Source organism: Diospyros lotus, chromosome 8 (assembly GCF_014633365.1).
Source record: "Diospyros lotus cultivar Yz01 chromosome 8, ASM1463336v1, whole genome shotgun sequence".
Lineage (NCBI taxonomy): Eukaryota > Viridiplantae > Streptophyta > Magnoliopsida > Ericales > Ebenaceae > Diospyros > Diospyros lotus.
This window is the reverse complement of record NC_068345.1, coordinates 41,814,240-41,842,156: the sequence shown is the minus strand read 5'-3', so window position 1 is coordinate 41,842,156 and position 27,917 is coordinate 41,814,240. Positions and strand designations below refer to the sequence as shown.

Sequence of the window (27,917 nt, the reverse complement as noted above, 5' to 3'; positions counted from 1 at the left end):
TAAAGAAAAAAATAATAAATAATATAAATATATTAAAAATTAGTATAAACCACAAAGCCAATCAAAATTTTCTCATCATTAATGGAGGGCCAAGGTTAATGGAGGCCCAAGGCCCAGTGTGGGCCAAATTAATGGAGGGCAAAGGCCCAGTGAGGGCCATGGCCTGCACTGGGCCTATGCTGGCTCCGCCCCTGACTGCGTGTACCTTCACCGTAACTTTTGGCCATCCATGAGATAAATGTAGACTATCGAGAGGCAATAGGCGAAGACATCGACAACAAGCAAAGGTAGAAGGCAAAGGACTAACGACAAATAAAGCCAATGGTAGATGACAGGCGTTGACGACCAACAAACGAATCCATTTTCAATTGGCTTCAATCTTCGCTCGTCATATGTCAGGAAAGGGAGGTGATTTCACTAACGACTTTATTTCTTCGCTTTCTGCCTCCCCTAATCAACAATGGCTTCGTTTGTTAGCTGTCGACACTTGCCATCCATCTTTGCCTTCACCTGTAGTTTGCCATCCACCTTCACTTGTCGTCGATCTTTTGCCTTCCACCTTCGTCTTTGCCTACCACCTTCACTTGTTGCCTTCTAACTGCTTGCACTTGCCTTGTCGGTGGTCAAAAGCTATGGTGAAGATGATAGTTGTAAGGGATAATTTTGATATTTTAGCGTGTGTGCAATCAATTGTGGTGGGGTGTCGGGTGTGCAATTTACTCAAAATTAAAACAACAAAAATTCAAATGTCTAAATAAAAAAGACGTGCAAATATAAAGGGTTAAAATATGTATTTTGCCTATATATATATATGTGGTCCTATTATTTTTTTTAATCCATGAAAGTTCAACCCGAGAGTCATCATGTATATGCCATTAATAGGCCAAAACATTTCGAGATCATAAACATATAGAGTTGATTCATCATCCTTATTCCCCATTGTATTTGCATCTAATGTTTGTGCTTCAACAAGAAGGCACCAAAACCAGCATTGGTAGCATTTCCAATATTAGCTTAGGCTCAAAAGAAAGACAATCAGTGGTGGTGGATGAACACTAATCGCTTCCGTTTGAGAAGAGACAGCAACATATCTGCAGCAATGGAGTGAGATAAAACATTATATGGGTGACAGAGTTAATCGATAAATTACGTTTTGTTGCAGCGGCAAGAAAGCAACTGGAAATGATGGCATTTGGCAAAAAACTCGAGTTTTAACTCTGGTGCATTGGGGTCATGTTGGATTCATGGATCACTAAGAGTAGAAATGGCATATCATGTGTACCTTTGATCCAGACTTTTTCATTGGACTGTTGGTATAATTGCTAGGTTGTGGGGACACCATGGGAAGCTTGGCAGCTGCGATCTGTTTTTCCTCCTTCACTTTGTTGAAAATGACAGTAAAACCTTCGCCGGACTTGGGGTCTGTTTCATCCCAAGCTCCAAATTTGGGCACTGATGCTGAGTTATAAGAGCGCAGCTAGAATAGTAATGAACATTGGTCAGCATCACTATTATAAGAGTGAGATCAAACTCCTGACCATGAGTTGCTGCAAAATAAGGCTTTCTTATGGTCAGGAGTTTTATCTTATCATTTGAAATCAAGAACCATCTGCTAATATATGTCCCCCCAAAGAAGAATTGACTACAGCACAACTAGAAGAGCAAAAGAAGAATGGACTACTTACAATATCATCAGATCGATTACTTCCACTTCCACTTCTAAGCCTATCAAATCCTGAAGTGGAACTGTTCAACTCAGTTACATTCTTCTTTTGGGCAGATCGTGTCGTCGGATGGCGGTTTTGCTGGAGCGAATGGTCAGAATTGCTTCTCTCGTTACCAGATTCTGAAGACGTGCTCTTGCGATTGCCACTCTTCTGGTGTTCATGTGTGTTCCTCCGGTGAGTGTTGTGCTGTTTGAGTCCCTCTCTGTGGTGCTTTTCGACTGACATTGACTTGTTAGTATCGACATGGACTGGAGCCCAAATTGCATGAAAATCAGCAGCATTTCCAGTTTCCCCTCTTCCGAAGATGAAGGCCTCTGCATTCTCTTCAGGATCATTTGGGTTCATCCTCACACCCTTGCTTCTCTCCTTGCGTGCATTCTCAAAGTAAACCGTGTAAGGTATGTTATCTGAGTCCCAGTTGCCAAACTTGGGAACATGGGATCCTTGTTGCTGCAAATTCATTCGAATTTGTTTCTTAGTAACATTTACCACCAATACCAACATAACAAGAACCAAACGAATAAAGCACATTCTAATCCAAGATTATCAAACGACAAATACACGAGATCGTTTTTAAACTAGACTCGTACAATCAGGTTCAGGTGAAATCAAAGAGAAGAATTTGTAGGCTGATTGACAATAAGATTTAATTTATAATACAATCTTTAGACATCATATTTCATGGGTGTTAATACTAATCAAAACACTGGACATACAAGATAAAATGTACACCTACAAGCGCATGTCCTAGGCTATTTTTCAGCTAAAACATCACAAATGGGTTGTTTCCTATCTAATGATCTTTTCTTTATGTATAACAACTGTGAGTTGTCTAAACTTCGACCCTTGTTTCTTCCAATTATGTTCTCATACTAAAGGCCTGAAAAGCATCAATTCGTGTGGAGGATAGTTTTACATTTTTTTTCACAGAATCAGTGGTTAGACTACTTATAACAAGCTAGAAACCAGTCCAGTCAGATAAGCGGGAACAGGTTGCTTGGGTAGAATTGATTAAAGAGCTAAGTGTGTACTCATTTTCCTCCACAGGTTTCACAGTTGGAGCTCCATGTAGGTAGCATTTGGTCTGAAATGGTTTCTAATTCCTCAAGAGTGCAGTAAATTGCATTCGATGTTTTCTTAGGGCAAGTAACTAGTAACCATTATCTTTATTTAGAGAAGAACTCTTTGTTAAGGCTGGTTTCAGGGCCCTGATGACCTGTCAGATTAACTTTGATAGTGAGGGTAGCAGAAGAAATGTTTAGATCCTGCAATTTTGGTCCAAAGTGTAGAATCTATCTGATAAATTTGTAGTGTCAGCTATGTATTGAGATTAAAACCCTTATGAAGTTGCAATTTAGGAACTGTTAGTTCCAATGAGTTCTGAACTGCGCATCCATCATCAAGGCTTAATTGGCTAGAAGATCAGAGTGGAACCGAATCCCTAAACATGCAAGAATTAAGAAAAACATGAAATTCCTTATACAAGCTTGAAGAAAACACCAAAATCAAACCCCAATCACCGCAAACACAAAAGAGTGACTTAAAAAAAACACACACACACAAAAGAGTGAGAGAAAAGAAGTAAAAATAACACTCACAGCCATGGGCGATGTTGCGTTGGTGCTGCTGACGTCTCAATCAATCCTCTGAAACCGTAAGAAGAGCAAAAGGGGGAAAGTGAAAACCTAGGCAGTATGGTTTGCGCCATTTGGGGGTCGCTTTTAAGCCCCGGAAATCCCGATGGATGCAGCGATCGTTCGATGGGTACAATGTTTGAACACTTAAGAAGAGACGCCATTAGTCAAGCTATGCCTTTGTCGCTTTGGTTTTGTCTCTCAGACGTGTCTAATATTCTCTATGTGATGCCGCGAGTGTCAGTCTCCTTCCTCCATGCACCGTCTGCAACGGCAACATCATCATCTTCTTACCCGTCGCCACTACTAGGGCCCACCAAATTCTGCCACCTCAGATGGGGAGAGGAATTTAGTGGGCCCAGTTGATGAAGCGGCAATATCGGGTATGGTATGCTATTTGGGCAGTCATATTTGCGGTAGCACTTTAATTAAGTACTGTGTTTGAAGGAGTTAAATCAAGTATTGTGGAATTACAAACAACCAGAACAAACCCAGGAGAAGATATAGGTTAAATCTTTATTATTCATAGCCAATTAGCTTTGTTTTGCACAAATGCAAGGAAAATAAACTAAAAACATGATCTTGGCACAGTCATCTTCTTCCCTACTCACTCTCTCCATTAATATACAGATACAGCGAGAGTTCATGAAATACCAATTGTCTTGTTAAGCAGCCAGAGCGCAAGAGACATCTCAATTGCAAAAATGGTGTGCAGCCACGTCCTGTCCAACATAAATCCAAACACCGTAATGCCTGCCCTGTTGTGCTCAAAGTAGGTCACTGCAAAACATTCAAAATACGGTTACAATTTGCAGAACAACACAGAACTTCTCCATATCTCGCTCCCCAGAAACAGAGAAAAAGATGAGATTCACACTCACCAAGAGCTTGCCTTTTCTGAAAGGAAATTGTATGCGCATAAGGCGGCACCATTTTCGTGTTATCTAGCTCGTCGTCTCCGTCTCCTTCCTCGTTGTCCCAATCCAAACTCGCATTGATCTCGGTTATCAGCGGCGAAGAAAACTGAGCTGTCGGAGTCTCGCGGTCCAAGTCATCCAACGAATCGACTGTGGCGCAGACGTGCCACTTAGCAGCAAGGCACGTGACAGCCTGCGCTTTGTGCGTGATTTTGGCTGCGCTGCGCAGGCATATGAGCAGCCCTGTTACCAAGGTAACCGAGCATAACTGCACAGACATAACGGAGTTGATAAATGATTACCTAAGAAATGCGATCAGAGCTGATTTCATAGCACATATGACTAGAGATGGGTGCGAAGGAATTACTGCGAGCTCTCCAGCAGTGTAGATGTTGACAGTAGAACCGGTCTTCGTTGTGACGAGAAGGGAAGCGAGCTGGCTCGCTGTGATAAAAGCGAGAGCCAACAAGATAAATACTCTGAATCTGTGACTGATCACTCGGAGATTTCTTCTGATACTGAGGTGCTCGATCAAGATGGAGCCGACGTCGGATTCATGTTCGAAGAACTTGGCGTAGTCTTCTAGCCGGAGAATCTGCAGGTAGCATATCAGACGGAAGAGGACGCAAACGAAGAAGAAGATGGATGTTCTGTAGAGCCAGGAGCAGAGCTGCAAGGTGCAAGCTATAATGTCGCTCAAGTAGACATCGGCGAAGTAGGGCGTGTCGGTTCCACCTGAGATGAACCACCATATCTTGTAGGCGCTGTCGGCGAGGAAACAGGGGAGCACAAACACACAGAGGATTTTCATTGATCTCTGCAAGGATACAAGTGGCGTTATTCAGGTGAATTGGTTCCATTGTCAAATTCCCTGTTTTTTTTTTTTTTTTTTTTTTTGGGGGGGGGGGGGAGGGGGAACACTTCGTAGATCTTCACCAAAAGCTCAAAATCTGTTTCCAGAATAATGGGTTAATCCTAAACCAAATAATGTGAAGCCTTTCTGTTGCTTTGACCGTGGTTTTGGAAAATTCAATGTATTTGCCTCAGAAGACACCCAGAAAAGATGTTCTAACTAGTTTTATCTATCTGTTTAGTGGGTATTTGTTAATCTAAGAGCAAAAAAATAGTCAGATATAGAAAGTATTTCAAATATTTGATATTTTTAATATATTTGTTAAATTTATCTGATGATTATTATAAAAGATGTCACGTAGGTATAAATAAGAAAAAAAATAACATTTGTATTCTTTAGTGTATTTTAAAAAATTTAATAAATAATTTGATGAAAATATTAGAATATTTTCTAATCTTATCTTTGATTATTTTATATCTTAATCTAGAAAATATTTAAATTCCAGGATGATACTTGTTGCCTGTAGTAATTTATATATAATTATAATAATAACTTAACCATAGATTTTTTCCCTTTTTGGGTTCTCAAATAGATGTATATAACTAAAAAGGAGAACCCATTGCTGCTCGAAATAGTTTCTTAATTGTCAGTCAGACAAATTGATAAACAGACTTACAGAATAGAAGCTAAAAGACAGACTTATAGAATAAAAACTAAAAAATTAAAATATTTTTATCATATTACATTATACTTTTTTCAATACAAGGTAAATAAAAATATTTTAATCTTTTTAACTCTTATTTTGTAACCCACTTGTCTACCTAACTCGTTATTCTTATCAGGCATGGCCCCACCCCCACCTCAACACCCGCGTGTCGGCCCACCCCCTTGCACCAAACCCCTCGCAAACCCACCCCCGTGGGGCCCGCGTATGTTGCCCGACGCATCAGTACTCCGAAATAGTCACTCTCATTTAATTTAATAGTAGGACTTCTTAGTCTCGTAATTGAACAACAAATCTCGCCGTCTGGTCCTTTCCTTTCCACGTAAAGGCACCAACTTTGGCCCTCTCTGATGCCAAGTGTTGTTTGATCAGCCACACTGATTATTTCAAACAAGATACTTCATATATATATATATATGGATACTATCACACGGAAGCTAGCTTCTAGAATTTTCATATTATCAACTCAAAAAAATAAAATAAAATAAGAGAATAGAACACCCAAGGAAAGAAAACTGTCCTCTGGTTACTCGAGTTCATCAAATTTCCAAATCAGCATTCAATTGATACTAATCCAAATTTACAATCAAGGAACTGATTTCTATTTCATTCTTGTGCTTCGATTGATACCATAAGAAGAGGTTAGAAGCTCTATAATCAGAAATAATTAGATCCAAGAAAGAGACCGAAAGAGTGAGATGCATACCTGAAGCTGCTGCGTGTATTCTTGCCTGACTTTCTCGCTTGCATCGCTCAATTTGTCAAGGAACAGAAACTTTCTGACCCCATACTTGTGAGCAAAAGACGACAGGCTGTAGAATGAAAGCGCCGCAACGACAGACAGAGAGAGCTGAACGATTGCGTCATAAGGGCGATGGTGCTTGGAATCACAGCTGGAGCAAGCGTAGACGAAGTGCGAAACCAGAGGAACTCCAATGACCAGAATGAGAAAGACGGAACCTGAGAGGCCAGCCCTCCATTTATTGGATTTGTCTAAACAAAGCCATGTGAGGAAGGATCCGAAACTCTTCAGTTCCACGCCTTCTGGTGCCGAGGGCAATGCGTTCTTGTTGCTGCTCAGGAGAGCCTCTCTTTCATCTTCCATGGGATCGGCTTCTTCTTCTTCCTCTTGATCGTTCCAGAGGAGAATCCAACCGGCCAAAGCCAGTCCAAGAACGATTTCAAGGGGCCCGATGTAGAGAGGCAAAGAGGGAGCATAAATGTTCCTCACAACTCTCTCTCTCTCTCTCTCTCTCCTTTTAAACAGAGTCAAGAATCATGATGCCGCGTGTGAATGTAAATCAAGGTTCTTTTTTGCTTTTTCAAAATGTTTTTTTATACTAAAATACTAAAAAAAATCCCAAAAAACTATTTTTGAATCGTTTTTTTAATTTTAAAAATGTTTTAGAGTTATTTTATAATACTAAAAAATATCAAAAATGTGTTTCATTTCACAAAAAAAGATTAAATATGAAAACAAAAAATATTCAATCTCTAATCAAGTTAAAATTTTATTTTTAATTTTTTTAAATTTATTTGAATACATTATAAAATTTATATTTATTTTTAAATTAAATAACTATTTTTTATATTAAAATTTATTATTTACAAAAAATATTATATTTTTTTACATATTTCTCTTTCGTTATAATTTTTAAAAAATATTTTTTTTAATTTCATTTCGTATTATATTCATTTTCATTTTTGAAAATTTTATTTTCAAATCAAGCTTGAATAAATCAAAATATTTATTAGATAAATATATTATTATTATTTTAATTATTTAATATTAAATAAAAAAAATATCAACATTCTCATAATACATGATTAAGTTGAATAATTGTAATTATGTAGTAAGCATCACGCAACATTCTTTTGTTTTTTTTTCCTTTTTCTTGTTTCTCTTTTACTATTGCATCTCAACACTTGCACATCAAAAGAAAAAAAAACAACAAGAATATGGGGGAGGAAAGAGATAGATGAAGCTGTTATATGTATTTTCTGTGTCACCTCACATGGGTCGGACTCAGTCCAATGAACCGGCCCAATCACCCAAAGTCGAGAAGGCCCAGGCGACCTTGCCAAGAAAAGCCCAGCCACCATAGAAACCTGAAGCTCGTAAGGTGAGTTTCCGAGAAGCTCCCAGCAATCGGCTAACGAGCTCCTGACAGTGTTCTTTAGTTCGCTGAACCATTCAGGCCGCTAGCCCAAAACCCCCAACTCGCATAAGTGGCAAAGTTGCTTATGAGTCAGAGGTAGGGTCCAAATACTTTAACCTGCAACAACCCATGCTCCTCGTAATGGGGATCCCACTTTCGATTTTATGTAAACGGTAAGGACAGTTTGTCCCCCATTATACAGTCTTTATATTTCTATATATTATCTAAATTGTAAAAACTCCTCAATACAAATAGGGGGTCGGGGGAACAAAAGAAATGGACAGAGAGAATAATCAGATACCGCCATTCTGAAGGAATAATCAGAGTGCGGTCGTGGAGTAGGTATCGTTCTAGTCGAACCACGTAAAAATTCCGGTGTTGACTCACGTTAGAAATTTTGGTTCCTTTCTTCTTCTTCTTGGCATTTTGGATTTACTCACCGCAGCCCAAAACGAATCACGGTCGGCCGAAATCGAACGTCGACAAAAGCCCTACAAAATTAACCCTGGGGTAGGGAGTGAGCACAACTTCGATTAAACTGAAGTAACCGAATCGAACCAACAAGTTGGTCGGTTCAATTCGATTTTTTTTTTTTTTCAAAATTTTGGTTCGGTTAATTTTTTTAAAAAATTTAGTTTTCGATGTTTAGTTCTATTTTTTATTTGAAATAACCGAATATTCGAACCGAACCGTATATTTAGTAAACCCCCCCACCACCCCGCGCGCGCGCGCTCACGTGCGGCACCCCACGTGGTTTTGGTAAAGCGCGGCACTCTACACGAGTTTTTCTAGCAACTTCAGGCGGGTTCCCTTCTCAATGGCCTTCTCCTGTCTTGTTCTCCTTCTCCATGACTCCATCTTACCTCGCTGGTGAGTCGTGACGCAGGTTCTCAAGTTCTCCATCCCTTACCACGACCACGAGAGGGTTGTGGACCACTACAACCACCCCTGCAATGTTGGGTCATTTGAGAAGGACGATCCAACGATCGGCACCAGCCTCGTCGGCGCCCCAGCCTAAGGCGATGTGATGAAACTCCATATCAAGGTCGATGAGCAGAGTGGGAAGATCGTCTTCTCCTAGTCCACAACCCTCTCGTGGTAGCTGTTTGACCCTTTTGAGTCCGTGCCTCGCTCTTACAGGAGAGAAATCTCTTTCTTCTTTTCTGCTGGCCACCCCCCATCGCCATCCACGGTCGTCATCACCACCACTATCCCTTAGAGACGAAGAGTCGAAGAGGCCGCCTCACCTCAAAACCCATGTTCCTAACGCTCACTCCATATTTGTTGCTCGGCGTTTATCTTTGGATCGAGCATCTAACTACTATTCTTCTTTCTCGCTGCAGCCTTGAGGTTAGTTTCATCTCTAGATTTGTGCTTCTTCATCGGCCATCGGTACAATCTTGAGCTACCATTTTGTTTTTGTTTCTGTTTCTCTTTATCATGTTCATTTAATCTTATTTTGTGTCCAATTCTATTCATTCTTGTATATGTTCGGCATTATGGTAGTCAATTTTTGGGTAAGTTTCTGTTCGATTTTTGATTTGGTTAGTTTAAATTTAAAATTGATTAGTTCGATTTCGATTACTTTGGTTAATGAAATAGTTCGATTCAATTATTTGTTTAGGGGGCGTTTGTTAAAATGAGCAAGATAAGGTGGTATCAAGATAAAATTGGGATACTTTCCGGACCAAGATATGGAATGATCAAGATAAGGTCAGGAAGCATTCCAAGATTTCTATCAGACTGTTTGTTAAATTTTTTAGAATCCATTGGTAACTGTATTTTTTCTTTCCACGTGTTTGTTAATATATATGATAAGCACCAAGATAAGGGTTTTTTTACCAAAATATCCCTATTATCAAATTTATGATTAAAATAGTATTTTATGATTAATATGAATTGTCAAAAAAATTAAGATTAAAATTAAAAATAATATTTTATTTTCTAAATTCAAGTTCAAAAATAAATTTAAAAAGAGTTGAAAAGTATAAATAATAATTGTTAGGATTACAATAATTCCACCTACATAATTAAAAATAGTCAAAACATATTTTCATAATAGATAATAAAATATAAAATTAAATAAAATAATTTAAAAATTGATGAAATGAATTATATTAGTTAATAAAATATATATAGAGGGAGAGAAATTTAAATTTTAAAAATTAATGAAATGAATAATGTCATTTAAATTTTAAAAATTGTCAAAACATATAATAATTTAAAAATATATTAAATAATATTAATTATAAGAGATAAATAAATAAGCTTTTTAATAAATTTAAATATTTAAAATGTATTAAATGGCATTAACTATCTTACAAGAGGTAGATAAGTAATTGAGACTTATTTTGAAAGAGTCAGATAAATTTATCCGATGGAAGAGATCGGATAAATTTTTCTTTAAAGGAGGAGATAAGAGGTCACGTGAGACCTTTTTCAGAAATGGTCAGATAAGCTTAACAAACACGTTGAAAAGATCAAACATTCGAAATGCTTCTCATACTGACATTTTCTCTCTTTTATCTTAGTTAATAAACATCCCCTTAGGATAATTCGATTCGATTAGTTAAAATCGAAAGAATCAAGAAGGGAGGTCCCATTAAAAAGGTACACAAAATGGCAGAATTGCGTCAGTGATTGGTGGGGCCATTGGACGGTCGTGGGACCGGGGTGACGTGTTGAGTCGGCTGATTCACAAGCATTTGTTTCGTGGAGCACCAATCACATCGGGTCGACTTGTTGATTGTGTCGGCGGAGAGGCCCTCTGTGGCCTCCAATCCAATTATTATTATTATTTTTTTAAGTCTAATCCAATTATTATGGAGCTGCAAATTTGAGTGGCCAATTAAAGCGAAATTTATATATATATATTCTATTATATTATAAAGTAAATAAAATATAATATGTATTTTATTATACAAATTAATTAACTAAAAGTTATAAATTTAAGAGTTTAATCAAAATAAATAAAAATTCAAGTTATTATATGAAAAAATCAAATTATAAAATTTAAATTAATTCAAAATTTAATTTTAAAAATATTATCAAAAAAATAAAAAAATGGATTTAATACCTGAAAAAATGAGTTTAACCAATTAAAAAGGAAGAATTTCATGCATGGCATAGACCTATGATGTGCCACTAAATACGTTGAATAGTTTTACAAGGCAACTCATATTGAGACGTGGGTGGCATGCACCCAAAAAAGTTTACCAATTCAATTAGAATACTCAACACTGCTTCCATCAAAGTCAAATTTTATATATTTTTTATATGCTTTTGTCTTTTTTTATTTTCAAACATTTTAGAATTTTTTAAACTTTAAGAATTGTTGTTATCGATATATAATAATAAATTTATAATTACATGAGAATGTTTGTTTTGAAGTTTTAGTTTATAGGAGAATAATTAGGAGTATATGATATCTTATTTAAAAAAAAAATAACTAAACGTTCCGATGTTTAAGTTAGTTCATGTAGAAAAGTATATAAGAGCAAAAAAGTATAGTTTGAATAAAGTTCTAGTCGTACATCGATTGAATAAATCACTCGTTTATTTATAAAAATTGAAATTAAGAGGTGGAAGAGTATCCATAACTTTTGAGACCGTTGGTTTTGAATTTCTAAACAAATACATCAAAAGTGAGGAGTTAACATGTTTTTTGATCTAGGAACATGAATGTGTAAAAGTTTAGTTTAACTGAACCGATCGAAATTGTTGATTCAGCTTGTTTATTTATTTATTTTTTAAATTCAGTTTGGTTCGATTAATTTTTTTAAGAGAATTAGATTTTTCCATTTGGGTTTGATTTTTGGTTGAAAATAATCGAATCGATTGAATTTTAAGATGACATCGTTTTTATGATTATAAAACAATGTCGTTATTGACTAGTTATATGATTTTCTAGCTTGTTCAATTTTTTGTTCGGCTTTTCAACTTGTTTGGATTATCGGTTAGTTATTTTTTAATTGTTTTTTTGTGATTGTTTATTCGATCAATTCAATTTATATGATTTATGTTCATTTGTTAATTTGGTTTATTGGGTTTAATCAATTGTTTGATTCGGATTGATTTAATCATCTGAGTCAATTTGTTCGATTTGTGGATTTCGATTAGACTCACTTTCTTGGATATAACAAATATTAAAATGTCGTCTCGAAAAATTTTAAGACAACAAATTTTAAAGGTGTCGTCTTGCATCTGTTCAAGTTGTTATTTCTTGGAAGAGTTCACAAGTGCACCAAAGAATTGTTCTGTAATTTTCTATAATTTAGTGTGGTTTTCAGTAAAAAAAATTTGAATGAAGCATGGGCTTTTAAAGTTTTGAAGTTGGGCCATTGTGAACCGGGCCGAGGCCCAATAGCCCCCAAGAGGGGAATATGCGCCGACGGAAGTCGTAAGCCGGCAGCCCTCTGATCCAGAGTAAACGACACAACAGCTGTCTCGGAAAGAGAAAAGATCTGTTTGCTAATAAGGACAATTTCTCCATCAGATTCCCCAAATCAACCCCTCCGTCTTAAAGTTCTCTCAGTTACGCCCCCTCTCTTCTTGGGTCTTGAAAGGGCCAGATTTGGCACGGACGTTACCACGCCTAACCTCGCTGCCCCATTTGTTTCTGCCCGGGAAAGTGACAGTTCCCGTTTCACATTCCATTTTCCGTTCTGTTCCTCTGCAATCTCAGCAGAAGCTATGGCGGTTCCTTTTTCTTCTACGGTTAATACAGTAACGGTGTCATCGGCGTCGTCTTTCAAGGCAAGAATTTACAGAAATCCATGTCTCTTGAACTACCAGAGCCGCTTCAACTTTAATCCTCTATGTCCTCGGCCATTTCTAGCGAGGTTTCGAATTTTTGAACTTTTCATCTCTATTTCTGTTACGACATATGGGAAATTTGAAGTTCTTTCGAACTTTTAATTCTCAGTTATTGGCATGGTGGACGAGAAAAGTAAAGTAGAATTTGAACTTACCGGTGCAAGATGCTGTCTTTTCTCGACCATGATCGAGCTTATCAAGGGCCATAAACTTTAAGGCTTTAGCACATCCAAAGGGGCATTATGAAAATTATGATTCTGGTCTTGGATATGATGTCCTGCAATAGATTTGCTAATTTTTGGAATTTTAGCTTCAATTGCCCTTTTCATGCTATTCCTTAGTTTTTGCTGTGTTTTTATCCGCAAAGTACGTATTGACTTCTGGGTTTGATTAGTTTTGTTGGGTAGTTAAGGGATTCTAGATAAATAGCTTATTGTTTTGGAAATTCCTATTTGTGTTTATTGCTACTTCTTTGTTGGTTTTGCAATTTGTGTAGGAAGTTGTTCAGAGTCCAAGCAACAGTCTTGCAAGATGATCAGGAGAAAGTGGCCGTGGAAGACTCTTTCCAACCAAAGACTATTCCTGCTGATGATGGGAGAGAAATTGATCCGGAATCATCAAGACGTTCGTCTTCTAGCCGGTTGGAAAGATGGGTTATTAAGTTTGAACAGTCTATTAATATCTTACTCACAGTAAGTTTCCTCCTTTTTGTTTCCTTCTACTCAATGCGCTTTCCAGTTCCACTAGCAATTTGGCAATGTGCATCCCCCAATTTTGCTGCCCTTAAATGTATCCTCGTTGTCTATTTTCGTTTACTTCCTTTTCCTTCCTTGATAGGACTTGTGAGCTGGAACCGTAGAGGGTTCTATTTAAGGAAATAGTTAATTGTTTATAGTTTGATTCTTGGCCTTGTACTCATTCCAGGAGTCAGTGATAAAGATACTTGATACTCTGTATCATGACCGACACTATGCAAGGTTCTTTGTACTGGAAACTATTGCAAGAGTTCCTTATTTTGGTGAGTTCCAAGAGCATAATTAGTATCTTGTTTTCTTTCAATTCTTTTCTGGGGGGCAAACAAAAAGTGACTTTGAAGCTTCTCTCAAGAAGGTTTTAAGTTCTTGTCCAGAAGCAAATGATTGTGTATACTTCGCAGTAGACAAAAGGCCTTTCAGGTATTTTGGAATTGTAATCTTAAAAAAAGTATAAAGAGAAATAAGGTTGGCTTCTCAATGTTGTCCTTGTCCATAACTGAACAAATGTGACCAAGGATTGTAACAACTCCCATTTTTTTTTTTTTTAAATTGGCTTTGAATTTCAGATTCCTGAAAAGCTTGTTTATTCAACCTATTTGATCTATACTGCAAATTCTGCCTGCTCTATATTAATCTCAGAATTTGCAGCCTTTATCTCTGTGCTACACATGTACGAGAGTTTTGGATGGTGGAGAAGAGCAGATTATCTGAAAGTGCACTTTGCTGAGAGCTGGAATGAGATGCATCATCTGCTGATAATGGAAGTAATGTTTTTCCTTAAGCTCCCTCATGATCTCATATCTTTTCTACCTTCCTTCTTTTATTTCTTGATGTTTTATAAGGAACCAAGAGGTGTCCTGGAAAATTATCACCGTGGCATATATGGTTGAGATAGTCCTACTTTTTCTTTTTACCTTGGTCTTCTCATGTATTGCGTGGTCTCTGCATCTGTCTTTTTCCATCTCATTCTTTAGTATAATGATCTAACTGGGGGAAGGTTGTCAACATAGCTTGGTTTGAGAAAGTAGAAATAGGCATGATGAGGATGAAGTAGCTTGTGGAAACTAGTTTTACCAGAGAGAGAGTCACAAGCTAAAGCTTGCTTTTTAGAGTTCAATGGCTTCACATTTTTAACTTTATCTATAAAATTTCAAGATGCAATTTCCAAATTACTTCAATGGCTTCATATTTTTTAATTTATCCTACTATTTTTCTTGAATGTTGGGTAGTAAAGCATTGACATGTGCAATATATGAGTATAATGGAGATGATGATGTTAAGATGGATGCATAGACATATAAGAAAGATAAAATTAAAATTAGATTACGCAATAAGGTCAGAATGGCTCCTCTTGAAAATAAGATACATGAGACACAATTAAGATGGTTTGATTATATGAGAATTGAGGAGAAATGGAGACTTTTGTGAGGAGAGTGGATAAAATGGAACAAGTGTCTAGAAAAAGAGGTAGAAAAAGACCAATCAAAACCTTATTACAAGACATTTAGGTATGATATTAATTATAAGGGGCTCACGGAAGATTAAGGCCTTAGATAGAAATGACTAGCAAACTAGAATTCATGTAGCCAACCCCACATAGTTGGATCAATGCTTGCTATGTTGTTGTTGGAACCTAATAATTTTCTTGATACAGTTTCTGAATCACAGCTAAGTGTTCTCTATACTGTACATGTTTTGTTGGAGTTTATTGACTTTAGGCATTTATTATTGCAGGAACTGGGAGGAAACGCTTGGTGGTTTGATCGCTTTCTTGCTCAACATATAGCAATCTTTTATTATTTCATGACAGTCTTTATGTATGCTTTAAGTCCAAGAATGGCATGTAAGTATATGGTTTCTCGTTTTATTTATTTAATATTTTTGGTCAAGATGTGGTTCTGTTTGTCATGAATGATGGTGATGAACAAATAGAGGAACATGTGTAGATAGATGTGCAACCTCAGTAATAGTTTTTAAAGTTCTAGTAAAAATGGTCTAGCAGAGAATAGTTCTGCCTTTTATATTCAAAATGGCAAAGTTTTAATGCCTTCTACTAACCTACAATTAAATACAGTGTGGCCATGACTTCTACCTTTCATGTAGATTATGGTTTAACTTGTTTTTGTTTGCTTGTTCATTCTTTTGGTCTGTCCTTGCGTGGTCTACAACTCGTTGAATAAAAAGAAGAAAATGCCTCAAATTCTGTAACTCTTTTCTTTATAGTTTAACTTGTATATTTTTGGTCTTTGGTGCAGATCACTTCTCTGAATGTGTAGAGAGCCATGCATATGCTACTTATGACAAATTTATCAAGACACAAGGAGGTATTTTCAAGAGTTCAAGCTTTGGTACACTTTGCTTGGTTGCACTTGCTCATGTACAGCCTCAACTCGTTAAAAGTTGATTGAACTCATAAATTGCACTCGCTCATGTACAGACACAACTCGTTCAAAGTTGATTGAACCCATAAATAATCTTATAAGGTCGCCCTGATTAAAAGCGATTGGGCTCTTCTGAATGTTATACCCACATAAGCATCCTTTAGTGTCCAAAAATTGAATGGATGATCTTTACCATCTGATTAGCTGAGGAATGGATTGCCCTACATTTTCTACTTTAAACAACTGTCTAGGGACATGGCTCCTAACCATTAACTAATCATGTTGAATGATCCTTATACAGAGGAGCTAAAAAAATTGCCTGCACCTGAGGTTGCTGTGAAATACTACACCGGGGGCGATTTATACTTGTTTGGTAAGCTTAAACTTCCACTGCCCCATCTATGAAAATAAGATGATTTCTTCCCCCCCCCCCCCCCCCCCCCCTTCCTTTGTGGGTTAGGTTGGGTTAGGTGGGGGGTTTTAGAACAGCTTTGCTTCTTCTTCTTCTTGTTTTCTATTAGGCGGGTTTTTCAAGTCCTAAGCATTGTTGTTTCCAGATGAATTTCAAACTGCAAGAGCTCCCAATTCTAGAAGGCCAAAAATAGGTACATTCCAAAGTCTGATTTTGTTTTAGTTTGTAGTTTAGATTGTGTAAAACAATATGCACACAAATATGAACTCTTTACTGCATAAATGTTGGCATGACAGCATAACAAACCATATACTAAACCAACTGCATTATTATTTTCTCCAACTTTGTGTTTGTTTCAGAGAACCTATATGACGTGTTCTTGAACATCAGAGACGATGAAGGCGAACATTGCAAGACGATGAAGGCCTGCCAAACTCACGGGAACCTTCGATCTCCTCACTCATATCCAGAGGATACCTTGGAGGGCGAATCGGGCTGTGTGCTGCCCCAAACAGAAGATTGTGAAGGCATTGTAGATTGTATAAGCAAATCTCTCAGTTCTCAAGCAAAGGGAATGTAATACCCCAAAAGCCAAACACACACAAACAAAATGAAAAGAAGGAAATGCAATACTGTATAGCTCTTGATAGAATTTCCTCCACCCTTTTGTGTTCTTTCCCAGATAACAATGGCGGTTGCTGTAATGGTTGAATTCTTTACTGAACATAATGATAAAGGTAAAGGGGAAGAAGAGGATTTGATTGCTGCTGAGAACAGTGATGGTTGGTCCATGAGAGGAATCAATAGAGTATAAAGCGATGCACATGGTAAAGTCTTCCTGAACATATTCTCACATCAATGTCATCTCTCACCTTTGCGCCATCATTACTTTAAATGGTGGTTGAGACTGGAACTCAATGCTTATTTGATTTTGTGGGATTTACCATTTTGATGATGTATCAGAGTACACATCCTCAGATGGGGCTTGGCTTCATGCAATGATGCTACCAATACCATTTCCACAACCACCATCACATTCTTCAAAATAAATAATAAACACGAGACATATATACACATACTTTATATATAATTTTCATAATTAAAATAATATCAAGATTAATTTAAGATTTAAGGTTTATTGTTTAATTAATATCTTATTATCTAATCTAAAACTCAGTTTTTTTTAATTTTTTTATATGAGGCGCAAGAAACCAAGTTGGCCAAATTTATATTTCTATATTTTTATATTTTTTCTTGTAATTATTCAAATTTTTTTGTTATTTGGATTATATTTCTAAACTTAATTTTTAAGTCAATTTAATTTTTATATTTTATTTTTTTTGTTATTTCGATTATACTATAAACTTACATTTTCGAGTTTATTTATTTCTTACACTTTTATATATAAAAAAATAAAATAAAAAGAGATGACAAAATATAAATTATGTTCTCAAAATATAAAAGTTAAATTAATTTGAAATATAAATCTAAGAGTTTAATGGAAATAATAAAAAATTTCAGTTATTACACGAAAAAATATGAAAAGTATAAGAATTAAATTGATTTAAAAATATAAGTTTAATGATGTAATAGAAATAATAAAAAAATTAAATAATTAAAAAAATACAAAAAAATATAGTAGCAGGTTTGAAAGCGAGTTACTCCAGCAGCCAAGCCAAGCCAAGCCAAGCCAAGCCAAAGCCAAGGCCAAGGCCAACCCAACCCAGAGAGCAACAGTGTGCGACGTCGTTTCGCAGGTAACTGAACTGATGCGAGTTTCAACTGCTGCGTTAAATTCCCGCGAAGGTAGATAAACGTCACCGATATTATTTTTAATTAAAAATATTTTTCAAAAATTCGTAAACAAAAGTGTTTATATGTTTTAAAAAAGAATTAACAATTTATAAAAAGTATTATTAATTACTTGGAAAACTATTTATAAATTTGAAAATCTCAAAATATAATATATAATATATATATATATACATAAAACTGAAAAAAAGAAAGAAACGGCCGCCAGCGGTAACGTGGTCGGTTTTCACCCTCACAAAAAATCTCTTCTCTTTCTCTCTCTAAAACAAAGCCACTCGCAGGCAATGTGTATCTTAGTGCAGATATATATACAGTCTTCAAAACTGTTCTTAGTATTCATTCGTGTGTGTTAGAGAGAGAGAGAGAGAGAGAAAGCGAGAGGGAGCGAGCGATGGGAGACAGTTCGATGGGAGCGCTGGTGCCGTCGGTGAAGTTGGAGCCGGCGGCGACGTCCGACGCAGCAGGCGAAGTGTCGGCTTCAGCTCCCGGTCCGGCGCCGGCGGAGAAGGAGGCGGCGGCGGAGATGGGGGCGGTGGAGCTGGACAAGGACTTCCTGTGCCCTATATGCATGCAGATCATCAAGGACGCGTTTCTGACGGCTTGTGGCCACAGCTTCTGCTACATGTGCATTGTGAGACACCTTCACAACAAGAGTGACTGCCCTTGCTGCGCTCACTATCTCACCACTAACCACCTCTTCCCCAATTTTCTGCTCAATAAGGTTGTGAATTTTTTTGTTTTTTTCTTTGCGTTTGGACTTTAATGAGCTTTTTAATTTACTGTATCGCTATATCTTCGCTCATTTTTCATTATGGTTTTCTTGTGCCAGCAACAGTAAATGCGGACATAGAGTTGGTTGCGTTATCAAATGAAAATGAAAACGAAATAGATATTTGTCGGATTAAAATTACTTTTTTTTGGATTTTAATTTTATTTTATTTTCCTTTTGACTTGAAAAATCGTAGTGGTTCTAACAAAGGCATAAATTTTTCAAATCCTGAGTAAATAGGTCTGAGGTAAACTTGCATTAAAGTTCTGGTTTCATGAGGGTCTGTGATTGATCCTCTTGGCATTAGTTTAATCAGTATTTTGCTTAGGCTGTTCTATTTGTATGCGGCATTTGCTGATTTGTTTGACTTGTATAAGGAATTTAAATCACGACTATTATTTTATGGAACAGTTAGAGGGATTACTCTGTCATATCTTCTTGTTTTGGAAGCCTCACGTAGATTGCTGAAAGGAAATGGAATCTCATTAAACTATTTTAAAAAATTAATGTGCTTTTACGCATTGGGCATCTTTTTTTCCATCTCCAATCTACTGCCATTGCCCCCTTTTCAATTCTATATAATTTTTGGTCCATTAACCATTTTGGGCACAAAAACTCAGATTCAAATCCTGTTATGATGTCCAATTTCTGTTTACGCACAAACAAAGAGTCACTGCCTCATCTTCTTCTGATAAATGAACCCCAAAACACGACATTTTTCTCTGTGAGACTCTCACAGACATGCACAAAGATACAAACTCATGTCTTTGGTTCTGCATTACTATGTAGAGAAGTAGCAATGGAGTTGATCTTGGACATCTCAAATTCAAATTAGAGGTGCCTAGTTTTACCAAATGGCCTTTATTGACAGGAAAGAGCAGGGCATGGTAGCCATCATGTAGTATATATGAACAGAGGTTGAGATATTAAGACCTGGATGTCAGATAGCTCCTGGGTTTTTTTGTCCGCCTCATATTTACTGTACCGTGAAATCAGAGACAAAAATATTAGAGAACTTAACCAGTCAGCAGACCGTGTTATATTTGATCTGGATTAAAAAATGAAGGTTGAAGTTATGATGCCTTCTTTGGCTCTTTCTGAATTCATAAAAATCTTTTTCACTTTGATTTTATGTGTAGCAAGACCAATATTTCTTCTTTCCTTCTTGAAATTATCACCACATTGTAACTATCTCTAATGATACTAGATTTATACCATCTGTCAATTTTGTTAGTTATTAAAGAAGACATCTGCTCGCCAAATAGCAAAATCTGCAACCCCTTTTGAACAGCTACGTCAGGCACTGCAACAGGTCAGCTGTCACATGTCTGAATATATTTTATTTTGGCCAATTGTAATTAAATATTTTTGATGATATGTGAACAATGGCTGCAGTGTCTTCCCTTTTTGCTTTCTAGGAGCATCTTAATTCTCTTGCTACATAATTTATTGTCTTGTAAGGATGATATACAGTTTTTTAATTTATTGTCTTGTAAGGATGATATACAGTTCTTTTCACTTGGTGATACAAAAGATTCATTCCTTTTTTTGGAGAGGACAGAGAAGTAAATTCCTGTACTTGTGGTCTGACTGTACTTAACTATTGATTACTTGTGGTCTGATTGTTATTATATGCTTCCATGAGTGGTTGCATGTACAATATTGATGACTCAAAAGTGATTATGATGATTATGTATGGCCCAGATAGCAATAGATTTCTCTATATCAAGGATCTTTTTCCAGTAGATACTCTTTAGTCACTTGTCCAATTGTTGTAGCTTATTATTCCCTTATGTTTTTCAATTCACGTTAGATTGCTTTGATTTATTAGGACGTGACTTTGTGTGATTGTTAGACAGGGTTTTGAGGTGTCAGTTAAGGAGCTAGACAGCCTCTTGTCTCTACTTGCTGAGAAGAAGAGAAAAATGGAGCAAGAAGAAGCTGAGACAAATATGCAGATTCTCCTTGACTTTTTGCATTGCCTAAGGAAACAAAAGCTTGAAGAGCTCAATGAGGTTATTGACTTATCGCTCTATGCCCTTCTTATATTCTGTCTACCCATGCCATACACACACGCACAAACACGGACACACGTAAGTTAAAGTTCTCTATGTTAGAGGTTTTTGCCTGTAGAAGTTTGCTGTGGGGTACCTACATAAAGAATTTAACTCCAAATAGTAGACCTTTGTTCGCTGTATGTGACCATCCTTTGTGTTGCCGCTCCCTGTAACAGGTTATTATAGAGCTGCAGAAAGGTCAAAAAAATGTCATTAGCTACTTTTAGGCAGGAGTTACCTTCTGCTGGTTTGTGTCAGTATGGTTGCTTTGGGAAACTTGGTTCCTTGTGCAGTCAATTCGGACTGTATGCAGGAATGCCAGTCCACATGCAAGATCTTAGTCACTAATTGCTAGAATTACAAGCCATGTTTTTAGCAGCAAATTGTAAAATATACTCATGATCATTGTTATATTTGACTTACTTAAAATAGACGTATGAATCTGGGCTCACATATAAAATGTTCATAACATATATTGGTTTTTCTCCAATCTGAGATCCATTAATTCCCTTGTTTTGTGCTTTGTGTAAATTGGCAACATGGCCGGTTTAAGAAAGACGGGTGTTTATTCTCGTGGCAAACAACAAAACCAAATTGATGTTGTCATTTTTGTTTTGTAGATACAAAATGATTTACGGTACATTAAGGAGGATATAAATGCTGTAGAGAGACGTAGAATGGAGTTATATTGGGCAAAAGAGAGATATCCAGTGAAACTGAGGATGCTTGTGGATGACCCTTCTGCAACAAAGGCATGGCCTTCATTGATTGATAGACGTAACCAGTCTAATGTCCCAGTTATACAGGGCCAATGCCCGATGGGTGCAGGCAATCTACCAAACAGAAAAGCTGACCTAAAGGCTCTTGTAAGCTCTAAAATGGTTGACAGAAAGGATGCACACAGTGGGTCTGATATACAACATGTTACTCCAGGACTTGCTGTAGCTAGGAAAAGGAGGGTCCATGCACAGGTTGGTACTCTCGTGAACCTTGTCCAAAATATGGGGGTCGGTGGTTGGATTTTGAATAACCGTATCATTCATGCTTGGTAGTGATGCAAAATACACAAGAAGGTTCCAATTCTTTATTTGGTGGATAAAGGATCAATAGTCATCAAGACTCCTTGAAAAGAAATTAAGGTCATCAAGAGCAACAATAGACTGGCCCATCTAAGGAAGACTGCGAAGGAGCAAAACTCTAATAACTGTAGCTTTACATATGCTGCTTATTTAGGATTTCTTTTTGCATCTTATATGTGTTTTATTTTTGAAATTTCCCATGGATTTGGTTTAACACATGTAGGGCAGGGCTGCAGTGAATTCTGTTAAGAGTTTTGGCATAATATTGAAAACAATGTTAGCATATGTTTATCTTCTGAAAAATTCTCTTCTCTCTCTTTCTGCTTTCTTCTTCTTTCCTCTTTCTCTTCTGTTCTGGTTCTCATCAATGATGTTCATGGTCCTCATGCTGACTTTATTATTTCATTCTCTAACTACTGATATCATTCTGCATCAAAAGCAGGCTTTTTGTTTAGTAGATAAGATGATCTGAATAGGAGGGACTAGCTCCTCCTTTTGCTTCATCTGTGCTGGCTCTCTGATTTGTCAGGCTATTTTTAATCACATTATTTGAAAACTTCTGCACAACAATCCTCCCAAAGTGGATGGGTTATGGCCACCCTCCAAGCATGAAAAATTCTGACAATTGGAAGGACATGAAAAATTATGCCAATTGATCTGTAGTTCTGTTTGTTCTATTTATCTTTTTCTGTTCAGATTCTTGCTTAATTTTTTATTTTTGAACAGTTCAATGATCTACAAGAGTGTTACCTGCAAAAGCGACGACATTGGGCTAGACAGCCACGTAAACAGGAACAAAAGGACACAAATTCCATGAATAAAGAGGGCTATCATTCAGGGCTTGAGGATTTCCAATCTGTGCTTTCTACTTTTACACGATACAGGTACTAGGTTTTCTTTTTTTTTAGCGTACAAATGTGTTTTTTACCTTTTGATGAAGTTTGTGGGTGTTCTCATGCAAATCTGAATGCATGAATCTCTCTTATATTCTATGAATAGCCGACTGAGGGTCATTGCTGAACTTAGGCATGGGGATCTTTTCCACTCTGCCAATATTGTATCAAGGTGAGTCAGGTTTTCTGTAACTATGTATTCATCCACAAAAATAAATAGGTATTTCAAATTACATAATTAACTCACATTCATAAAAAAAAGAAAGAAAGAAAGAAAACTGTAACTCCTATCTGTATTAGAGACCTGATGATTTCAAGAACTGGACGATACACATGCTAATTGGTTGATACTCTCTCTCTGTTCTCTGCATTAATCACATCAATTATTGCTTAGTTTCCTTCATTTTGCAGCATAGAATTTGATCGGGATGATGAGTTATTTGCAACTGCTGGAGTGTCAAGGCGCATCAAGGTTTTCGAATTTTCTTCGGTAGGTATTGACTGAAAGTTCTGGTTTGATATGAAAATTGGTAATGTTATGAAACAAAGGTTAACCCTTGTGTTTCAACAAAGGTGTTCTTAGATGATTAAACTGAAGAAAAAAGTGTATATTTTTTATTATTTTTATAGATATTTAATTGTTACAAGAAAATTATTCTGAGAGTAACTTCTAGTAATCTATACAAGCCTATCCCTATTGTCCCAATAGAACATGTGACGTCATGCTCCTATGTTTGAGCTGCAATATGATCAAGTGTTGCAGTCATCTAGTCTGTAGAAATGGTTAGGGGAGAGATCTCAGATGTATCATATGACAAGTTTGATTTCTGCAAAATGGTTTCTAATGGCTCCAGGGCTAAGTGCTGGCATCCTAGGTTTCCATAATTGTCCTACATGCACTAGCATAGCTAGCTGTCTTTCAAGATATAAGGGAAGTTATATGTTCAGGTAACTAGTTAATAATTGACCGCATCTTGCTTTTCAGGTGGTGAATGAACCAGCAGATGTGCAATGCCCTGTTGTAGAAATGTCCACGCGGTCCAAACTTAGTTGCTTGAGCTGGAACAAGTGCACAAAAAACCAAATAGCCAGTAGTGATTATGAGGGAATAGTAACTGTCTGGGATGTAACTACTCGACAGGTAATATCTCCTCTAGAGTTTTCAACATTCCATTTCCCTTTAAAGCTTAATATGAGATGCACTCTTGACTTTTATGAAACAATCTTTCCAGAGCATCATGGAGTATGAGGAACATGAAAAGCGAGCATGGAGTGTAGATTTTTCACGCACTGATCCTTCAATGCTTGTATCTGGGAGTGATGACTGCAAGGTACTTGAAACATAAGAAAGATTGAATTTCTTCTTCTTGTCAAGCTGCATCTTAATTTAATAATAGAGGTTAATGGTGCTCAGAAGTTTAAGTAGAATAGAGTAATCTCTAAAAATTTTCTGCAGGCAGTACTACAAACTTCAGTGTCAGACTTTGGGAGGGATGTTGTTTTACCATCTTTTTATGCTTTAATTTGGTTATACATTTGAGGAAGATACTAGGACGATAATCAAAATGGCATTTATCCCTACAGATACAAGTGTTTGCTATTACCTAATCAAGTCCGGATAATGATTTAAGCATCATTATAAGTTAATTTCTTTGCTGCATAAAAGTTGGCAAATAGCATGATGCTTTTTGTTGTTACAGGTGAATTTTCTTAGAGGTGCCTGTTCATGGATGTCTACGTGATTGATGTTAATACCTCTTTTTCTTATGCAAAGGTTGATTCCTTGCTTGGGTAATACTGTTTGGATGCTATTCTTTGTGATCCTGCCTGATCCACGTATTACTCATCTCTGTGGTCGTTTTAGTCCAAGTCATTTTGCATGTCTGAGTTTCTTTTGGGGAATCCATTTTTTGACTTCAGGTTTGGAAAATTAAAAAACTAATCACCACCCACGTTAACCTTTCTTATATTTATATTTAATATCTCAGCATCTTTTTAGGTCCTTAATTGGAAAATATTAACTCCTTTGTCATGAGTTAGATTGATGCAATGTGGTAAAATATTTAACCTTTTCTTCTATGTTTTTTCAGTTCACTAGTTTGTTCTTTAATGTCCCAACAGGTCAAAATTTGGTGCACAAAGCAGGAGAAGAGTGTGCTTGGTATTGATATGAAAGCAAATATATGTTCTGTCAAGTATAATCCAGGATCCAACCTTCATGTTGCAGTATGTTTCTTACTGTCCTTGTCCTCTCTGATAAGGAATATAGACATCATGTATGACCTAATATATAGTCAGATAGATAATGATGTATCCTTTGCAGGTAGGTTCTGCTGATCATCACATTCATTATTACGACTTGAGGAATGTCAGCCAGCCGCTGCATGTTTTCAGTGGGCATAAAAAAGCTGTTTCTTATGTAAAATTTTTGTCCAGAAATGAACTTGCATCTGCATCCACTGACAGCACATTGCGCTTATGGGATGTCAAAGAAAATATACCTGTAAGTCTTCATGCCTGTGGTGTGAACTGGTGATATTTGTGCAATTTTTTTGTTCAGTTTCATAACCTTCATGGGAAACACTTGGGTAATATAGTGGGACAAAGGCTTGATATTTTGTATTTTTATGTGAAGTTCTCTTCGGTAATATATAATATCCTGTTCATGCATCATGGACAAAATTTTGTAGCTTCTTGGTTATAATTCCCAAGATGCTATTGAGGGACTAAGAAAAGGCAAATTTATGAATTCTTACACTTCATTTGTTTGATCCTCTTGTCAAACAGTTGCTCCTTACTAAATGTGTTCCTATTATCAATTATGATCATCATAGCTCCAACTTGGATTAGCATTGAACATTTCTTTGGTTGATACATCCTAACGTTTCTTTTTACTGGAGTTAAACTAATTTGGCTCCTTTTCTTGTTTCTAAATCTCACAGCTGCGCACGTTCAGAGGCCACACAAATGAGAAGAATTTTGTTGGTCTTACCGTAAATAGCGAATATATTGCATGTGGCAGCGAAACAAATGAAGTTTTTGTCTACCACAAGGTTGTGTTATATGTCATAGAGCTGGAATAATTGATATTTGATCTCATACTAACAAAGTTTTGGGATTCACTTTCAGGCTATCTCCAGGCCTGCAGCTTGGCACCGGTTTACATCTTCAGATCCTAATGAAGCTGAAGATGATCCTGGGTCATATTTCATTAGTGCTGTATGTTGGAAAAGTGATAGCCCAACGATGCTAACTGCTAATAGTCAAGGAACAATTAAAGTGCTTGTACTTGCTGCTTGAATGGTAAAATTTAAGGATGAAACTTACTTTTCTCTCTAGGAGTATGAAAAGAATCATGTTGGAAAACGTTAATCTTCCATATTCTTCTTTAATTAAAACAGGTTGGAATTGATAACCCACGAGGGTTTCACTTAGCTTGAGCTTGGCCGTGGCCTTTCCTATAACGGCTGCTTTCATGCTAAAACTGGCTCCCTGCTTTAGCAAAAACTACTGCCGCTTTGGCAATAGAACTGGCCTTTCATTTTGGTTGAACGTTCAATGTGTGTCTTGATAGTAAGATAAGGCTGTTCCTTTGTGATGGGAAAGTTACAAGTTAAGTTTCAAGTTGTTAAAAAAGTCTTTGCAGAGAAGCAAAGAGAAGATTGCATATAAATATGATCATTCCTTTGCCTTTCACAAACATAAAATATCAAGCAATGACGTTGTCCTTATGATTATGGAATCAATTGTTGAAGCCTTGCCCATGGCTTCCAATTCATTGCTAAATTGATGTGTGTTTCTTCCCTAGCTGCATTGTAAGTTCGCTTATTTCTTGATTTGAGGATCTGGGGGCTTACAACTCTTGCATCTGCTGAATATGATTTGCACTTTTGCAGGATGAAAGAAGTCATGGAAATGAAGGAAACAACTTGGCCCCCGATGATCCCTGCATGCAAATAATATCATGAGACAGCAGCATCGAGTATGAACTTTGATTTGTATTTCATGGAATGTAAATTTACTGTTGCGCATCGCGTAGCTTGGTGTTCAACCATGCATCCTTTCATGGTTGCAAATGATCAAGTTAATTGCTGCACTGCACAACAACCGGTTGGAACCTTCTCCATTGGGAGTTGATGGAATGGTGTTGGATTGACGAGAATTGTAATTCCATAAGATCAGTAGAGAGAGATTGATGATTGCAGATTAAAGACAGAATGTGCACTGCGTAGTGTCAGTCAGTCAAAACAGACAAAAATCAATTCATTGAGAGCTGGCCATGGATACTTATTATTTGGGCCCAAAATAGATAAACCATGGACGTTGTAAATGCAGAAGTAGAGGAAAGAGAATTGTTGAATTCCCATGATTCAGGTGTTATTTGCATATAATTTGCACATGTAAATTACAAGAACTGTACAAGCAAGTAACTCGGGGCTGAAAAGCCATAAAACCCATCTTCTTGCTTCTTGGTTTCTCATCTTCTCCATACAAGCCTTCGAAGTGCAACCATCAACATTTGACGAAGCATCCATTAATGAAGCTCCCATCCCACCTCTTGGGCAACCTGTATTTATTCAACCAGCGTTCAATACAAAAACGTTTTTCATCTTTACAAAAACAGGGTGATTTGAAACGAATTCTAAACAAGAGTCGTGTTACAGTGCCCAAAAATAGTTAACGCACAGATTTATCGAAAAATTGTCGGACGGATTTCATCACAGATGAAGTCCGCCACTCTTTGGGCAGATTTCATCACAGATGAAATTTGCTCGTGGTGCTGGGCGGATTTCACAACTGGCAGGTGATGAAATCTGCTGGTGCATTTCATCTGTGTTGAAGTCTGTCCAGATCACCTTGATGAATTTCATCATAGATGAAATCTGTTTGAATTTTATTTAAACATGCGTGCAGTATTTTCGAGATACAG

General features: G+C 36.8%; 4 protein-coding genes across 5 annotated transcripts; 2 read left to right on the top strand and 2 right to left on the bottom strand.

Moving 5' to 3' along the window:
• Positions 1–774: 774 nt before the first annotated feature.
• On the bottom strand, positions 775–3,730 carry LOC127808815 (RPM1-interacting protein 4-like). Its single transcript, XM_052347455.1, has 4 exons — positions 3,326–3,730; positions 1,686–2,177; positions 1,283–1,477; positions 775–1,091 (listed from the first exon to the last, which is right to left on the bottom strand). Exons 1-4 carry the CDS (start codon positions 3,329–3,331, stop codon positions 1,056–1,058), a joined length of 729 nt encoding a protein of 242 aa, XP_052203415.1. The 5' UTR covers positions 3,332–3,730; the 3' UTR covers positions 775–1,055.
• Positions 3,731–3,865: 135 nt separating this feature from the next.
• LOC127808814 (uncharacterized) lies at positions 3,866–7,111 on the bottom strand. The gene is made up of 4 exons (XM_052347454.1): positions 6,562–7,111; positions 4,646–5,095; positions 4,243–4,546; positions 3,866–4,141 (listed from the first exon to the last, which is right to left on the bottom strand). The coding sequence occupies exons 1-4, from the start codon at positions 6,958–6,960 to the stop codon at positions 4,005–4,007; spliced, it is 1,290 nt and encodes a 429-aa protein (XP_052203414.1). The 5' UTR covers positions 6,961–7,111; the 3' UTR covers positions 3,866–4,004.
• Positions 7,112–12,476: 5,365 nt separating this feature from the next.
• LOC127808935 (ubiquinol oxidase 4, chloroplastic/chromoplastic) lies at positions 12,477–17,166 on the top strand. Its single transcript, XM_052347673.1, has 9 exons — positions 12,477–12,855; positions 13,326–13,521; positions 13,754–13,847; positions 14,233–14,348; positions 15,319–15,427; positions 15,840–15,908; positions 16,267–16,338; positions 16,523–16,570; positions 16,737–17,166. The coding sequence occupies exons 1-9, from the start codon at positions 12,707–12,709 to the stop codon at positions 16,955–16,957; spliced, it is 1,074 nt and encodes a 357-aa protein (XP_052203633.1). The 5' UTR covers positions 12,477–12,706; the 3' UTR covers positions 16,958–17,166.
• Positions 17,167–18,495: 1,329 nt separating this feature from the next.
• Positions 18,496–27,257, top strand: LOC127808050 (E3 ubiquitin-protein ligase COP1-like). 2 transcript variants are annotated; one of them, XM_052346371.1, is made up of 14 exons: positions 18,497–18,910; positions 20,193–20,270; positions 20,818–20,973; positions 21,636–21,986; positions 22,821–22,978; positions 23,094–23,159; positions 23,399–23,477; positions 23,973–24,128; positions 24,220–24,318; positions 25,109–25,213; positions 25,311–25,490; positions 25,930–26,040; positions 26,117–26,290; positions 26,884–27,257. In XM_052346371.1, exons 1-13 carry the CDS (start codon positions 18,581–18,583, stop codon positions 26,285–26,287), a joined length of 2,040 nt encoding a protein of 679 aa, XP_052202331.1. In that variant the 5' UTR covers positions 18,497–18,580; the 3' UTR covers positions 26,288–26,290; positions 26,884–27,257. The 2 variants fall into 2 exon arrangements, with proteins under 2 accessions (XP_052202332.1, XP_052202331.1); XM_052346372.1 differs by lacking the exon at positions 20,193–20,270 and having other exon boundaries at positions 18,496–18,910.
• Positions 27,258–27,917: the final 660 nt, after the last annotated feature.

What these genes read in the sequence shown, in the direction of transcription:
- LOC127808815 (XM_052347455.1), bottom strand. An exon ending in GTAATCGATCTGATGATATT is followed by an intron (nt 1,478 to 1,685) that starts GTAAGTAGTCCA and finishes TTACTATTCTAG; the next exon opens with CTGCGCTCTTATAACTCAGC. An exon ending in TGAAAAAGTCTGGATCAAAG is followed by an intron (nt 1,092 to 1,282) that starts GTACACATGATA and finishes CCATTGCTGCAG; the next exon opens with ATATGTTGCTGTCTCTTCTC.
- LOC127808814 (XM_052347454.1), bottom strand. Translation starts at nt 6,960, where the DNA reads ATGGAAGATGAAAGAGAGGCTCTCCTGAGCAGCAACAAGAACGCATTG. An exon ending in AATACACGCAGCAGCTTCAG is followed by an intron (nt 5,096 to 6,561) that starts GTATGCATCTCA and finishes GTATCCTTGCAG; the next exon opens with AGATCAATGAAAATCCTCTG. An exon ending in ACACTGCTGGAGAGCTCGCA is followed by an intron (nt 4,547 to 4,645) that starts GTAATTCCTTCG and finishes ATGTCTGTGCAG; the next exon opens with TTATGCTCGGTTACCTTGGT.
- LOC127808935 (XM_052347673.1), top strand. Translation starts at nt 12,707, where the DNA reads ATGGCGGTTCCTTTTTCTTCTACGGTTAATACAGTAACGGTGTCATCG. An exon ending in CCTCGGCCATTTCTAGCGAG is followed by an intron (nt 12,856 to 13,325) that starts GTTTCGAATTTT and finishes CAATTTGTGTAG; the next exon opens with GAAGTTGTTCAGAGTCCAAG. An exon ending in ATCATCTGCTGATAATGGAA is followed by an intron (nt 14,349 to 15,318) that starts GTAATGTTTTTC and finishes TTATTATTGCAG; the next exon opens with GAACTGGGAGGAAACGCTTG.
- LOC127808050 (XM_052346371.1), top strand. Translation starts at nt 18,581, where the DNA reads ATGGGAGACAGTTCGATGGGAGCGCTGGTGCCGTCGGTGAAGTTGGAG. An exon ending in TCTGCCAATATTGTATCAAG is followed by an intron (nt 23,160 to 23,398) that starts GTGAGTCAGGTT and finishes TTCATTTTGCAG; the next exon opens with CATAGAATTTGATCGGGATG. An exon ending in AAGTTTTTGTCTACCACAAG is followed by an intron (nt 26,041 to 26,116) that starts GTTGTGTTATAT and finishes ATTCACTTTCAG; the next exon opens with GCTATCTCCAGGCCTGCAGC.